At 30.4% G+C, this 16,854-nt stretch overlaps 1 protein-coding gene across 1 annotated transcript in view; it reads right to left on the bottom strand.

Moving 5' to 3' along the window:
* Positions 1–16,854, bottom strand: part of LOC136987360 (uncharacterized) — a 78,872-nt gene that overhangs the window by 12,184 nt on the left and 49,834 nt on the right. The window contains exons 16-21 of the mRNA XM_067285091.1: positions 16,701–16,832; positions 13,597–13,810; positions 9,702–9,757; positions 3,816–4,289; positions 3,461–3,726; positions 970–1,094 (exon numbers count right to left, since the gene is read on the bottom strand). Of these exons, the coding sequence (XP_067141192.1) occupies positions 970–1,094; positions 3,461–3,726; positions 3,816–4,289; positions 9,702–9,757; positions 13,597–13,810; positions 16,701–16,832 (1,267 nt within the window). The remainder of the gene's footprint in view (positions 1–969; positions 1,095–3,460; positions 3,727–3,815; positions 4,290–9,701; positions 9,758–13,596; positions 13,811–16,700; positions 16,833–16,854) is intronic.

Here is a 16,854-nt window from a genome sequence, read left to right as displayed (position 1 = left end):
AAAGCTGTAGCAAAGCAATTTAAAGTGATATGTTTCAAGGAGGCAGTAATTTTATTCCAAAAAACACATGAAAGTATTTAAAAATATTAATGAGTCATTAATTGTTTTGTATTTGTATGAAGGAGCACTGATTAAATGGTAATGACACAATGACCAATTTTAGCTGGTTTATTAAAAACAAGTATTCTAAATAAAGATGATAATTAATAATTTCCAAAATGGAAGTAACTGAACATTACTGTCTGTTGATCAATCTGCTATCACAATACATTTACTAAAATGATAATCTGCCATTATTAGATTTCAAATACAAAAATAAATTACATTAGATGAATAAATTGATGTTTGGCATGTACTTTTCAAATAAGCAAAAGGCTTACTTCCATTGAATCAATTTTCTTAATCATTTATAAACATTGTTCTGTAGTGAAAATTTATTCTTAAAAACTATTTTATCTGTGGTGCAACAATTTTTGCTAATAAAAAGCATTCCAGTAAATATTTTTAAAATTGAATATTTGTTTTTCTCAAAAAAACTTATCTGTACTACTTCAAATATCTGTTCAGAGCATTAGTTATTCTAATGCTAAATCTAAGTAAATTATACAGAAAATGAAAGACCAAAACATTTTATGGCCATTTCAAACCAAAAATCACTCAACCATATTATTTCAGACAATAATACAAAAACCCAATGGGGTTGAATGGAAAATTCAACCCAATATTTTCTTTTTGGCTTCAAAAATAAAGCTAACTAGTTCTCGATGCATTTTCTAAATTGATAGCGTGTGTCATTTTTGACATTCTCTTTTTTTTATTACCAATTATGAAATGTAATATTATATGCAAGATAAAATAGAGAGATTTAATTTTCATAAAATCAGAAGAATGATGAATTTTTCTCTATTTATAATGAGAAATTACTGAAATTAATTTCAAAACATTATTTTATTTTAACAATAAACATACTTGATTTTTTCCTGGAATCTTGTTCATCTTTCAATTTGTGATTTTGTTCTATATGTCTTTTTCTCAAAATCTCGGTGACCCAAGGTTTCCTTTTTTTTCTTGGTGCACCTGCATATCCTCGATATCTGAAAAAAAAATATAAAAAAAAAGTCGTAAATTCATTAACATGTTGAAATTTTTATCTGTTGCATGTTGCTTCGCATTGAATTTCCATCTATGTTAAGCTTAACAAAAACTTTTTTTAAAATAATAATCGTGGCTATTGTATCGTTAAAAAATATAAAAACAAAAAATATATATATTTTGAAAGTTAATCTAATATCAAAAACATCCTGACACACAGTCTTCAGAAAAACACCACACAAAACAAGAAAAACTCGCCACTCACAATGGAAAAAAAGCCTCGTACAAATACTGGTGCATCCTTAAGTGCACCAGTATTTGAACGAGGTCGTGCCAGAGCTACCAACAAAAATAATATTGGAGTAGAGCCCAAGACACAGTCAAATATTGTAGCACCACAGCACTAGCAGAAATTTGAATTTACCGACTGAAATGCTTGTGGTTAACCAATGTTTCGGTTGATTGGTATTCAGATAATCGGTGCTCTACTGTATGTGCTTTTTATAAAACTTAGCTGTCATTAACTGTTATGAAAAAACAAACATTTTATTATAGAAAATGATCATCTGTAGATACATAGGTTGGTTATAATTAAACTGATCCTATTCAGACCCCTCCAGAGCCCATTCTGCTTATCGGATTTTTATGAAACTGGTATACATATAGACCACGAAAAAGAGATTTCTGTAATTAAAAAAAATCATTGTCAGATGGCACTTTTCACGAAATACTTATGCAAAGAAGGCAGACCTACTGAAAAAGACTGCATTCAAAGCCTGAAAATCATTCTGTGCACTTTTTACGTTATCGTTAATCATGCCCTTACAGAAGAAAGATCACGCTTTGCCACTAAAACTGTTTTGTCAGAAAGGCAGCAATAGCTTAGATGCACTGCGAGAATATCGACATTTAAAGGGATTGCAAAATGAACCCGTGTCAAAGAATGGTTTGAAAAACACGATAACAAAATTTGAAGAGATTAGAGTCTTAAATGTGCTGCCAGGAAGAGGGCAGAAACTGATTGCTAAAGAAATTGTTGAAGAAGTTGCTGTTGCTGCGGTTGGCAGAACCTCAGAACCTCCAGTTCCAGCCTCAATAAGGGCTCGACCAGTGTCTGGTTGTGGGGATTCCTAAAAGACTGTGTTTATGGAGGAGAAATTAGAACTTGGCTTGTAATGCTTGCTTTCACTTCAAGCAATGTTACTGAAATTTCTGGAGACTTTCTTTGTACTACAATCGAACATGCTGTAATTTGCTTTAAACTCAATGAAGCACACATTAAACTTTATTCAGTCACAGAATGTGTTCAATGTTTCTGACTTGTTTTTGTTTTCCTTTAGGCACCACATTTTCACCTGGTGGTCGAATTTTGAACTTTTTTTTTTATTGCAGAAATCTCTTTCCCTTGGTCTATTTAACGTACATGCTACGTACACGTTTCATCAAAATCCAATAAGCAGAATGGGGTCTAAATAGGATCAGTTTAATTATAACCACCCTGTATATTCTACTGTTTGAAAATTGAAAATAAAATTAATGAAAAAGATTTAATGCATTAGTTTCAATTTAAACTAACAGTATATATAGTCTGAGAAATATTTATCTAATTCAAAAACTATTTAATTGAGTTTAATATAAATTTTATAGCTAACAACTCATCGTGTGCTTAGTATAATACAAAATAAATTTGATCAACTGATGGCACAAATTTTGATTTTATTTAAAGAGAAAATGTTAATGTATCAAAAACATGTATCCATTAATTTTCACATCTCTACCCATTTTGAAACTTAAGTTTTCAAACAAACAAAATACTGTAAATAAACATTACTTAAACATAAATCAAAATAGCCTAAAATGAGCAAAGGAACTAAAGTAACTTATTCTACCATAAAGCAAATTCTTTCTGCTTACATTGACTCAAAGAAAATTTAATTAAGGAAGAAGGTAATTTGTCCTAGAGATAAAATATAATGTCTAAGCTAAAATTATATTACTGATAGATTTTTTCCAAGATTTACATTTGGAACTAATCAAATTTCTATCAATATTCAATCTTAAAGCCTTAGTTTCTCAACTTCCAGTCTGCAATTAAATTCCATTGGTCCACAGAAAAAATGACCATACTGGCACTGGTGCAGTTGATTACAGGTGATATTTAAATAATAATCTAGAGTTACCATACATATTTTGTTATGTACGGTAACTCTAGATATGCATATAAACCTAATAAGCAAGCATAATTCACAGTTGCATATAATTACTGATCCGCACCAGTCCGCAATGAGAAAAAGGTTGAGAAACACTGCTTTAAACCGTACTAAATATTTAAAATATTGATAAAATGTAAACAAAATAATATCATCACCTGTGTGAACTTTTTTTCTTTTTAGGTCTTACTGGTTTTATATAATTTGGACGAACAGTTGAAAGCAATCCTGGCCAAAAGTATGTTGCTAAAAATCTCTTCTTCAATAGTTGAAAATCATCATGCAACCTTTTTGTATATTCACATTCTATACACACTGAAGATACTATGTTATGGCACAGTGGCGTTCGTATATCAGTATCATCGTTATTTGGTGTAATATCTTCTTTCGATTGAACCTCCTGTAATTTGGCTCTCTTTGATATCTAAAGTAACATATGTAAGATTATTATATGACATTATATCTTGATAACATAAAATTACACACTAAATGCTAATAAAATAAATATATTACCATTTCAGGATTGTCATTTAATTTTCTTTTACAAGATAATGAAATATGGTTTTCATTACATTCAGTATTTGCCGAGAATTCTGTATTATTTACATCTTTTGACTGATTTTGCTGAGCAGAATAAGAATGATTTGTTCTCTGAATATTCATATGTTGGGAAAGATTGTAACTTTCATTAAAAAGGCAACTTGCACACTTAGCTTGTGTATGAGCTGTACTTCCAGTCAGAGTTGATACAGCATTAACGTCTTGAACTTGTTTAGAAGATAAAACTAATTGTTTTCGATTGCTTAGAAATAGTTTGAATGAGTTTAATGTAGTTCGATTAGGTGGAAAAAGTGGTATATCATTTCCTATTGATTCAACACTTTTACCAATTATAAAGTTTTTAAATAAATTAGCCATATCCTTTTTCATTTCTTCACTCACATCAACAATTTCATCATTGTCATTGCCATTCTCTGATCTGAAATACTAAAAAACTGCTAATTAATACAAAATTAAATTATATGATTAATACTGTATTAATTATTAAAAACTAATTATATTGATGAATATTCTTCAAGAATATCTTTAAGCTTTTCATGTTAATTTAGGAGTTCTTTCAACAGGAAAATAATGTTTGTTTGTTTGCTATGCATGCCTAGGCCGTTTGACCAATTGCTAAGAAACTCAGCAGTTATGTTCACATGCTTCTAACTTAGATAATGTCATACATCTCACATGAAAATATCAATAGGATTTTTATACATCAATTAATTAATTTCTACTTGAGGACTATCTAACACAATATACATCATCCCACTTTGAAGATCTATGTATCAAGAACTGTCCCCTGTGCTTCTTGTTATGGGATATTATTTGTTAGAAATCTTAACCCTTTCCATGTGGTTATACGCCTTTAGGCGTATGTCACGTGACTTGCCGTTAATTCGTGATGCGGCATACGCCTTTAGGCGTAATTAATCAAAAAATTCGATTATTTTGCGTTATATTCGATTTTCCAGCGATCTTAGCTTTGATTCGCTCTTCTGTAGGTCGATTGACTTTGTTTAAGCCAAAAAGTGTTTTCTGATCACCCCTGGGCCATAAATATTTCGGTAAAATGGACCCCCTATTATTCTACAGCAAATCTTCCCAGTTAACTACACAATCAAAAGGGAAACTCCTTCTACAGTTTTATTGGGTATCTTCTGTATTTGTTGACATTACTTTAACTAATCACAGACTTGTGAAAGAAAAATTTGCCGCGAAAAGTCCCGTCTTCAACCTTCCAAGTAAAATGTAAACAATCGCAATAAATCCGCTTTTTAAATCGTTTTTTAGCATCAATTAACTAATTTAATGTACTTAGACATTAAATTAGCTAATTCTACAGTATTTCGGCTAGTAAATATGTTTTCAAAACTATCTAGCAATAAATATTCCCAGGAAACTCCACCTCCCAATAGTAAATCTATGGAAGATCTTCTTGCTGTTAATTGGCTTTAAAAATTTTGTTTCTACGCCTATTACGCTCTAATTGGTAATTTTGTATTATGACTGAATCAACTTCAACGAATGAGAGTTTTTTTTTAAACCATTTGGTCGGGATTTTCCCGCGAAGAACCAATCCACGTGATTAAAGTCAGAATGTAAACAAACGTTAAAAGATAGCTATGTTCATCGTTTTAGAGCCGTAATTCTACTAGTTTTCATGTTATTTGACTTTACTTAGACAGAGATTTCTTATCAAAAGCTTCTATCTGAAAAATTTACCGAAAAACTCATTACTTCCGGATATTGCGTAATTGCAGGAAAACTTAACTAATCGCTTATTTTAGTGTATTATTGTATAAAGCCTTGAAAAAATATAAAAAAGTGTCGAATATTCACTATTTTAAGCAGAAATATATGATTATAAACTTTAACGTGTTGCTTTACGATAACAATCGACCCCTCTCCCTGCCAAGTAATTAGAGACATAGTGTAAATAACGGCAATAACTTCTCCCCCGCTCTAGCTAGAGAGCTGCGGTTTCTTTTATTTAAAAGAAGACAGATGTATCTAACTAACAAATGTACAAAATTTAGCGATTTTCTGTAAATTAATTATTTTTTTCTTTTGTTCGTAAGCTTCAAATTTTATTATTATTTTAAATTTCTATTGAACTAAAAATTAAACAATCGTAAACTGTGATATGTTCTTAATCAAACACAAAAAAAAGATTGAACATAGCGCGATTTTGAAGCGAAATATCGCGATTTAAAAATTATCCAAAAACTGCAAAAAATGCGCCGCATGACAAATTCCACTCAATTATTTGCTGTAGATCGCCAGCATGGAAAGGGTTAAGGTATCAAAACTTCGTGAACTCTCTCTCTCCGCAGTGATAGCATGTAACCATGAATACTATGTCTTACTCAACTATGTGACATCTTGTACAAACTATCATGCTGTCTAATAAAAGTTTAAGTGTAGTAGATTGGCATATATTATTCCAATGGTAATAGGCTGTGAACTCTGTAGTTTTACTTCCCTATGCTGGAAGTTTTGGGTTTTGGACAATTTTGTGGACACCGTCTTGTTCAGCTCCAGATAGTGGTTCATTTGGTCTATTATTTATGGTCATATCTTAATTAGGGATGATGTAATTAATTTTCTATATTTCAATCAGGCCTAGTAGGTGGAAGGATTAATTTCTCAGGCGACGGCACTGGGGGATTTATGTATTAGGGGTAGTCTATTAACACTGTAAAGGAGATAGAAATTGATTAGTTATTAATTGAGTTATTGCAGTTTTTAGTTTTTAGCATTAGATGTAATGGGAATTTTCAAATTTTATAACAATTGTAATGGTATCCAACAGTTCTAATGGACTTAAAAAGACATTATAACCAACAAGCAACCATTAAATGTTTTCTTTTTTTCTTGTTGCACACCTGCTTCTTATTTTTTATTGTTGGACAGATCTACTGTTGTAATGAACTTTCGGAATCATTTCATGCAACAGTTTTTTCTAATTTTATTATTGTTTTCATCTTTTTTAGTTGAATTAACGTATTTTAGTCTTGTTTTCACTTGGTAATATTAATTTAGCCTATATCTTACCTTTGCTATTATTATTATTCAGTAGTATTTTAATTAATTAATTAATTTTGTTCTACTTTATAATGGTTTTGTGTTCTTCTCAGACTTATTGTTAGGTATTTTAATTCCTTTGGTAGCATATTTACTTTAGTTGGTAATTCTTGTTAGCTTTAGTGGGGCATTTTCCATTAGCTAAGATGGCTTGTGATAAGGGGACTATGCAGGTTGAGCTCAGGCTTGCTGCCTTTGCTATCCTAGGCCAGCTGAAAGGGTACCTAGCAGACAATACCAATACAAATTGGTACCAGATAGCATCCAGAATTGATCATCAATAGTGTTAAAAGAATAAGCGAACTATATGAAAATATGGCTGTCCTTCAATGTCTCAATGAAATGACAGAGGAGATTGAAAGATTATCATCAGGGGGATATATAACTAAAATGTGCTGTAATAAGCTGTGTACTAACTACTCTTAATGCCATAAATGAAGGCAACACTTCCTCCTGCTTGGCCGACACAGTAAAGGTGCACCTTGAACCTTGTGTCCTACAGATCCAGAAGATGACATCTGCAGCTGGCACACTCAGCTTAAGCATGACTGTTTTCTTCCAATTCAGACACCTGATGGCCTCCTTTTTCAAGCAGAGAGATTGATATCAGCTTCAGGGAGCTGAAGAGAGGTAAGGCCCCAGGCGTGGACAGAATTCTCTCTGAAATCGCTCAGAAAATATGATGTCTGATTCCTGAGCATCTCATCATTATGTGTAATTACTGTCTGACCTTTGGCATTTTCCCAAACCTATGGAAAGTAGCAAGAATCATTCCCATACCAGAAGGCAACAACAGCAACAAAGTCCATCCAATTTCTCTACTTCTGGTCTTGGGAAAGATTCTGGAAAAGCTGGTTGCAAATAGGCTCACACAGTTCCTTGAAAACACACCAGGGTACGCCTGGTATGAGCGGGCCGATGCCCTGGCAAAGTCTGCTGCAATCAACCGCAATCTCCCTACCGCTTATTACATAATAACCATCAACACCGTAAAGCACATTCTCTGGAAGCATCTCCTCACTGCCTGTAACGAGACTGGGATGAGCAATGTCACCCCATCACACATCGCTTTATTCCTAATATCAACAATTTCATCAGCAGCAAGTGGTACTTCTCAAATCATCGCACAAGTCAACAGATAAACTCACACTAGGCATCATATTAGGTTGAGAATGAAGTTGGTGTCAAATTAACATTGCCACTGACCTTTCTCATAAATGAGAAAAATCTCAATTTTACTTGCTATTCAGTGATATTTCCTGTTTCCAAACAAAAAAAATATTACTGAATAGCAAAGAACTCTCAACACCAATCAGAATGTCAAACTGAGAGACCTGATCTATAAAAATCCATGTCTCAAGAACATGAAGTGCCTTTGAATAGTTCACAGAACCATCAGATATAAAGAAATAAATGGTCTCCAGCTTCATTTCATTGTTTTGTCCGTTGTAATTAGAGATACTCTCTAAGCCATTGCCGAACATCATCATCATCATGTTCAATCTTTTAAGCTTTGATTGAAGGTTCTTGGTATGATTGGGATACATACCACTACATATATGTTTGATTCATAAAATACATGTTTGATTCGGCTGCAAGCCAGCAGCCGAATCAAACATGTATTTAACTTGCATTCTGATAGAAATGGTAGACATTTTACCTCACCCGAATCTGGTTAATATGAGCATAAAAAAGCTTACAAAAGTCCCAATTCTAGGCTTAATCGTCACTATTGATTCTGACATTTTAATTCCACAACTGTTGTGTCTGTGTGATAAGGTATTCTTTCCGTCACCGACTGCTTTCACCAAAAAGTCACAAATAATAAAAAGATAGCAATGAAGAAGTGATTCTTTGTACTCAGTTTAAGTTAGAAAAAAATACATCAAAAATTATACAAAAGAGATCACAACTTTTGGAAATAAATACAGATGAACTAAAAAAATTTAAGCAAGTCTCATTTCAGAAATGTTGGCCTAAGCTGTTCTTGAACAACGTAAGGAATTTTTCAATAATCCAGAGTTTATGATGACAATGTTACTTTATGTCAAAATTTAATTAAAATAAAAACATTTTATACAGTCAAACCTGTTTTTATGCGCTCTTTTTATGTGCGATTTTTTTAATGTGAATTTTTAATTTGTGCGGTATAGTTGGCGACTAGTCTCGTGCGATTCGTCATGTCTTACGTTGACTTATTATAGGTAAATAAACTTATTATAGCATAAATGCACTTATTATAGTAATATTATTGCATGAATATGCGAAAAATGAAATAATTTACTTTTTAAGTCAACAAAACACCACCTGGACAAAAATATGTAAAACAGACGATAGACCAGACGATGCAGTCAAGTGCTGACATCTGTTGTCAATAAATTCTATTTCGTACAGTTTTGAGTTATTTTCTATGTGAGACTTTTTTTATGCGGTCCCTGTTGACCGCATAAAAAAAATATTTTTTAATTGTGTCGTGAAAACTATTATTTACAGCCATTCGTGAAGTTTTTTTGAGATTTTTTTTATGCGTTTTTTTTAATGCGGTCCCTATCCCCCGCATAAAAACAGGTTTGACTGTATTATTATTAGTATAAAAATGCAATAAAAGAGCAACAACAAATGTAATTTTAATCATAAATGAAACTGTTTTAAATACTATTTTTGTACGCAAAATAAATCATTATTCAGAAATGAACTTTTTCATTGTAAATAATTTTAAAACTTTAGAGCAAAAATAAAATAAAATTTTCAAATTAATTACTGTACCTTGTGTAGCAGAGATTGTGCTGCAATACTTTCTTCGGCTTCTGCAACTCCCAGTGCTAAATTAAAAACAATATATTTAAAAAAATATTTACATATTATTTTAAGTTAGAATATTTAATACGTTTCTTTATTCATTTATTCATTATCTAGTAGCTGGATAATTTATAATTTATGAATTAAATAAGATTGTATAAATTAAAACATATTAGCTTTTTAAAAATAAAACTGAGAATGAACTGAAAATTCTAAAAATATCTTTAAATAAAATAATAATAATAAATCATACAGTAAGTTCATTAGCAACACAGAAACATACAAATGGGATAAACTGATTACAGAAAAGCATTCAACTGTGTCCCACACACTTTGCATCTACAAAATTCACCCCAACTCATGAGTTTCCTTGGTTCTACCATGCTACATTAGAGAACAACATCACATCTTAACCTCCATAACACTCACATAAAAACAAATCATCAAGCAAGCAAGGAATACATCAAGCAAGGAATTTTTCAAAGAGATTCCTTGAGTTCTCTTTGGTTCTGCCTTGCACTTAACCTTTTATCTAACACAGCGTTTCTCAAAGTGGGCGATAATGCCCCCTTGTGGGCGGTGAGTAAATCTAGAGGGGCGCTGGAGGCAGGGTACTGAACAGTTACCAATGGCAAAAGTTGGGGTCACTGACAGCCATTCCCTTTTCTCTGTTAAACGGATAAGAGAAAACATTGCGTTTAATGGTTTCCAGATGTTGAGAACAGTGTACGGTAAGGGCACAATGTGTGAGATTCATAGAAAAGTTTTCCTAAGAATGTTTCCAATCCTTTCTCACACAAGAGAAAATGGGTTAGGGGGCATTGGGTATAACTTTATAGACAAAGGGGGCAGTGGATCGAAAAAGTTTGAGAATCACTGATCTAACACAATATGGCTAAAATATCAGACACAACAAAACAACACTGTAAACATTATAACACCTTATGTACTGTAAATAGACAATATCAAACTTTATGCATTCACACACAATCAGCTTCATTACACCCTTACAGCCCTTACAAACATATTCAAATGATATAAAAATGGAGTTTGGTCTAGACAAATGCAAAACATACTATTAACTCTTTAAACATTAAATCAACCAAAATCAGCCTTATCCATTTAAAATGAAATCAGCAGATTGAAAAGTTATTAGACTAGTTTTGCTATACAAGTTTCCCTTGTAGCTTAGCAATAAAAACAATTTAGTCAACAACAGAGAAGGAGTGAGATTTCAGACATTAAAAAGTTAAAGCTATTAATACATATGTTGTCCCTATACTCGTGTATTCTTTTTGAGTTATACACTGGACACACACAGATCTCAAGTAACTCCGAATAAAAACAACACTTACTAAGCATAAACAATATAGCCCAAAATCATCCATAGAAAGACTAACTCTTCCTCATAAAGAAGGTGGCTATGGTCTGACTAATATAACTATATTATACACACGGTAGAAGTTTTTCCACAAAAAACAAGAAACATCAAGATTATATAAAGCTATAACTCTGGCAGATAATAACCACACAAGTCCAGGTGCTTGGAATGTCACTTTTAAACTTACATTCAGAGTATCTGGACATAGCCCGGCACATACACAACATAGACATCACTAAGCAGTCATGGACTCAAAAAGCACTTCATGGCAGGCATGCCTACGACCAAGCTCGAGACTACTTTGACAAAATTGCATCAAACTACTGGCTGACTAGGGGCTGTCTGTCTGGAGAGACTGAGGGGTTTACGGTTGCCATTCATGTCATAAACACTAAAAACTACAGAAAACACATTCTGAAGAATACATCACTTAGAAATGACTCTTGAAAAAAATGTCACATTGCACCAGAAACAATATAACATATAACTTCTGGTTGCAAGCTCCTAGCACAAACAGACTATTTACATAGGCATAATCAAATAGCAAATACAATATACCAAGAGCTTGCACACAAACACAGATTATTAAACACCCAGGTACCATACTACAAATATACTCCATAGGCAGTATTAGAAAATGACACACACACAATATATTCTAAGACAGAGCCATAATCACAGATAAAACAATTCATCACAATAGATCTGATATCTCTCTCATTGATAAATGCAGTAAGATTGCTTATATAATAGACATCACCATTCCAAACACTCATAACATAAAAAGTGCTCACACTGAAAAAAATCAACAAGTACACTCCACTCATACAAGAAATAAGACAGATTTGGAGGATGGATAAGGTATTTATTGTACCTGTTGTCCACTCTTCTACCAGTATTATACCACGTACACTAGACAAAAGTCTAGAAATGTTAAACCTTAATAAAAACGTATACATGACACTACAGAAAGCTGCAATATTGAACACATCATATTGTCAGGAAGTTTCTAGATGTTGACAAACAGAAGCTTAATGTAACACTTGTTTGGGTAGCTATGCCTTGACTTTAGTTCAGCATAACACTTTGTACCAATATTAGATGAGCAGGACATTTGCAGGAAAGAAGTTATAATAATAATAAATTGTGTTTGTTGGTTAAAAAAACAAGAAGAATTAATAATTCGAATATTTTAAACTAAACTATACTTCATACTTAGTGAAAGTGGAAAAGAGAAGAGAATATTTTTCTTATTATTATTTTCTTGTTTAAGGTGTAAGAGAATCCATAAATGTACTTTTGATAATTGCAGTTTAAAATTAAGCTTTGAAAGCATGGAAAAAGTGAAACCTGAGTCATAAAATTCATTTTCAAATTTTATTATATATGTTTAATTAATTCAAGAAGAGAAAATGGAAATTATAATAATCTTATAAAAGAAATTAAGAAACTTAATTCCAAATTTTTGATGTTCTAGTTAAGTTTTAAATATGTAGGTCTATGTAAAGGTAGTATCTATTTGAATGTGTTTAACTTAAAATTTATAAATTATGATTCATCAAAAATAATCCTGCTCTAATTTTAATCATTTCATTTTTATCAGTCTCCATGTTGAAGAATTATGGGCTACCAACAGAGAAAAAAGTAGAACTTATGTTGATTTTTCTCAGTAACTAAATAGAGAATGGAAGTATGTCACTAGTACGTGAAGCATTGCATACTAAACCTATTTAGTGTCATTTTCTCTTCTCTTTTCCATTCTCATGTAGTATAAACAGCCTTTACTGAATTTTCTTGATACATTTTAAGTTAGATAATGATTGATATTGTTCAAAATAAATTAAAAATGATATACTTTTTCAAAATCTTTCGTATTACCAATATTGAACTAATTTAGGCAATGAACAAAATATGCGTGAATTAAGAAAGTAATATTAATACAATTTCTAGTCATTACATCAGAAAATGTTTTAAATGAAAATTTTTAGTCAGATTTGCAGAAAAAAATCAGTAAATATGTTACAAATAGGCACTTTCTAGAAAAAATCTGAAGCTTTTGCAATATTTTCAATAGCAATCATATTTCATAGAGAATATAATATAAAGAGAAACTGTTCACAATGATAAATATACAACAAATAAATTTAATTTAAAAATAAGAATGAAAGCTGGAATGTCCTCCAAAATAAGATGACTTCGAATATTAACATTTTTAAACGAAAAAACTTAAATTTTTGTTGTTCTAAAATGTTAATATTCAAAATCAACTTGTGTCAGAGGATATACAATAAACAAGAACAATGATATAACAATAACAAACATAAGTATAAAAACTAATAATAATTATAAACTAATTAGAAGAAATATGTAGCCATCAACCAAATGACTAAATTTGATATATACTGATATTAAATTTAGGGAGATTCCTGTAATATCAAAACAAACAATAAATTTAATCAGATTATAGTATGAAATCCTTACCTTTTATTTTTGGTTTCTGAAAAATATTTAGAGTCAAAGGTAACAAAAATGCATCTAAAGCAGCATCTATAGATTTTTCTTTTTTCGATTTCTTCTTGGGATTTGGAACTTTTGCTTTCAAAGAAGGCATCATCTTATTTAGAAGCTTGTTAATTGTTGTTATGTCAATTCCATTCAGATTTTCAGATATAGAATTTGTAGAAGTTGAAGGATCCTAAATATTGAAAGTATATATTAAGATCATGTTTTAAATTCCAAACAACAGAATCAATATAATGTATTAATATCTTATTAAAATTTTATTTTATTATGTTTATATTATGTTATTTTAACATAATTTTAACATAAGTTTTTAAAGTTTTTATACTCTTTATAGAGTATAAAAACTTTAAAATTCTTGTATCTGTTGTATCATAACAGTAGAAAATATATTCAGCTAATCTCTAATACTCTTATTAATGCCATTTTTCTCTCATGTAAGAATCTGTCCTAAATGTAAAGTAAGTAATAGTTGTATTTAGTCTTTGCATAATTGCTTCATATCTGTTTTTACAGAATTTCAATTTAATATAATTTATGATTATTCAATCTTTTAAGCTAAAAGCTAAAATTTCATTACATTAAGTTAACTTTCAATTGTTCATCAGAGAATTAAGATGTAATTTTATTAAAATTTTATACATAGTGTATCTGTTAGGCTCAAAGACCGAAATCGCTCATTCAGCGAAAAAAACGACCACAAAGCGAAATTTGTGTGGGGGCTTTCATGATATTTGACCACTATGTTGTGGTGATTAAGAAAAGCCTTAACGCGTTCTGAACATTAGCTGATGCAATCGTGATATAGGATCATATGCATCAAAATAATACAGCGTCACCTGCGTTGACGCCATATTTCATCTTCATCAGGTTTATTTTATATGTGCATGATTTGGGTACCTAATACTCTCTGCCAAATTTCAACTCCTGACATGTACTCCTTCATACCTCTAAGCTTATAAGACAGCAGGATGTACGATTTTATAAACAAGATATAGTCTTGTCAAAAACGGATTCCATCACACTCAAAAAATCTTTAACAATGTATTATGCTAAAGGACAATAATTTAATAAGAAGTTAATATAAAAATTTTTTTCTTTGAATTTTAGTGTTCTGTCTAAAGGTTATTCTCGGTCAATTTTGTAAAGTACTTCACGAGTTATTTCACTACCAAACACAATTTACTTTAAAGAAATGTAAACTTTACAAAGGCAAAAGAATTAAATGTTTTTTTATCAAGTTTTCTCATCATTTTCAAATGCTGTAATTGACAGTAAGTAACAAAGATCAAATTTGAATTGTACATTTTAATGTCAGCATTTTAAGTAGAATTATATTTAAGATTTTAATGCCATCATTTTTTTAATTGAGAAAAATGATATATTATTCTACTTTGTGTTAAGAAATGATAGATAAAATCTAATTTTTCATGTACTGTAAAGTTTTTAATATTTTGTCTGTTTATTAATATGTTTTTTCTTTTTATTTATTCAGTTTTTCTTTTTTTTTTTTTAATTTTACTTTTATATCTATTATGTATACAAAACATTGGAAATATTGAAATCATGTCAAATTTCACCTTTGTAGTTTTTTGCAATTCTCAACATTTTGAGACCTCCTAAACTGAAAAAGTAAAAAAAAAATGACAAAACATTGTGCATTGCGCATGTGTCTTGGCATCTATTTCATTTAATATCTCAAGATGAGATAATGATTAAGAAATAACTTCGGCATGGTAGTTTGTATAAAAGGAGCATTGATGCTATTAAATTTTTATGGTTAAAGGTTGAGGAGATGGAGATATAGAGGGTGGTTATATGTCATATTTCCCAGAGTCAGACCTCCATTCTCATTTCTTAATGTAGACAATTAAATCTTTTCTGCAGTTGTATTCAAAACAGAATGCAAGCAATTTTTTAGAAACTGTTTAAAACAATTACATACGTAACTTTAAATATTTATAATTTAGATTAAACAGCATTAAGATAAATTTAAGAGAAGGAATATTATATATTAACCAAAATTATCATTAACTAGAAGTTTATTAATTATAATTTCTGTTGTAATATGTAGAAAATACTCTAGTACTGAGGTAGCAAATCTATGGCACGTGTACCTGAGGTGGCACGCATTGGGAGATATCATCTGGCATGTAATGTATCATATGATTTCAGTTTATCACTTATCTTTTTCAACAATTCTTTCGATTTATCACCCAATAATCCTTTTTTTTTCAATCAGCTTCTTTATAATTACTCTAATTATAAAGAAGCTTATTACTCTAATTTCATTTATTTAAATATCGTTATTCAAAGTCTAAATCTTCGGTGCACACAAACTTTTTATAGATAAGCATGATTAGTATACAGCATATGAACTCAAAAAGATTTGCCATCCCTGCTCTAGTATCATAGTTTGTTCAAAGTTAATCATAAATATTGTAAACCAATTGTTGGAGTTCTTGTCTGTACTTTAAAACCCTCAATAAAAAAGGATAATTGAAGATGGATTATAATTTTAAATTTGCATTTATTTATTTGTCAGAAATGCATTTTAACAAAATACATTAAACTAACTATGATTTATTGTTTTTGAATCATTTTAAACTTAATATTTAGTTAAAGTAAGGTAGTTACTAATAGTTAAACATACTGAGCACAGAGTAAAAAATAAAATTTAAGTGTGTATTTTGATCAAGTTGCATTTGGTTTTCAAGAAAATGGGAAAGTTCATAACTAGCCTTAATGGGAAATATGGTGAGATAAACATTTGAAAACAATCAGAAATAAGTTATGAAGAAATGTTCTCAGCTAATTTATTTTCGTTTATTATTAATTTTGAAAATTCTAAAATTAAAAAATTCTATACAAAAGTTTTAGAGAAACCAAATTTCATTACTGTAACTTTCAAATTTCATGAAAAATTCTGTAAATTAAATCTAGGAAATAAATAAAAGACCTGAAAATATTTTTGTTAATGCATTGTTTAAACACTTTTCTGTTATTAAATAAAGGCAAACTTATATTTATCAAAGCAATACACAAAGAAAAATTATGCATCTTACCTCCATTTTCAAATTTAGAATTTGATCTTGAAGTGCTCGATAAACAATATTTCTTCTTTCTATCTTCTTTTGGCAACTAACTGTTCTAGTAAGAGGTTTATTACAGCTTACTTCTTCATTTTCTTCAGTATTCTACAGAAATGTATAAAATATA

This window comes from Centruroides vittatus, unplaced genomic scaffold (genome assembly GCF_030686945.1).
Source record: "Centruroides vittatus isolate TY-2023 unplaced genomic scaffold, ASM3068694v2 scaffold_1519, whole genome shotgun sequence".
NCBI lineage: Eukaryota > Metazoa > Arthropoda > Arachnida > Scorpiones > Buthidae > Centruroides > Centruroides vittatus.
This window is presented reverse-complemented; position numbering and strand designations above follow the sequence as displayed.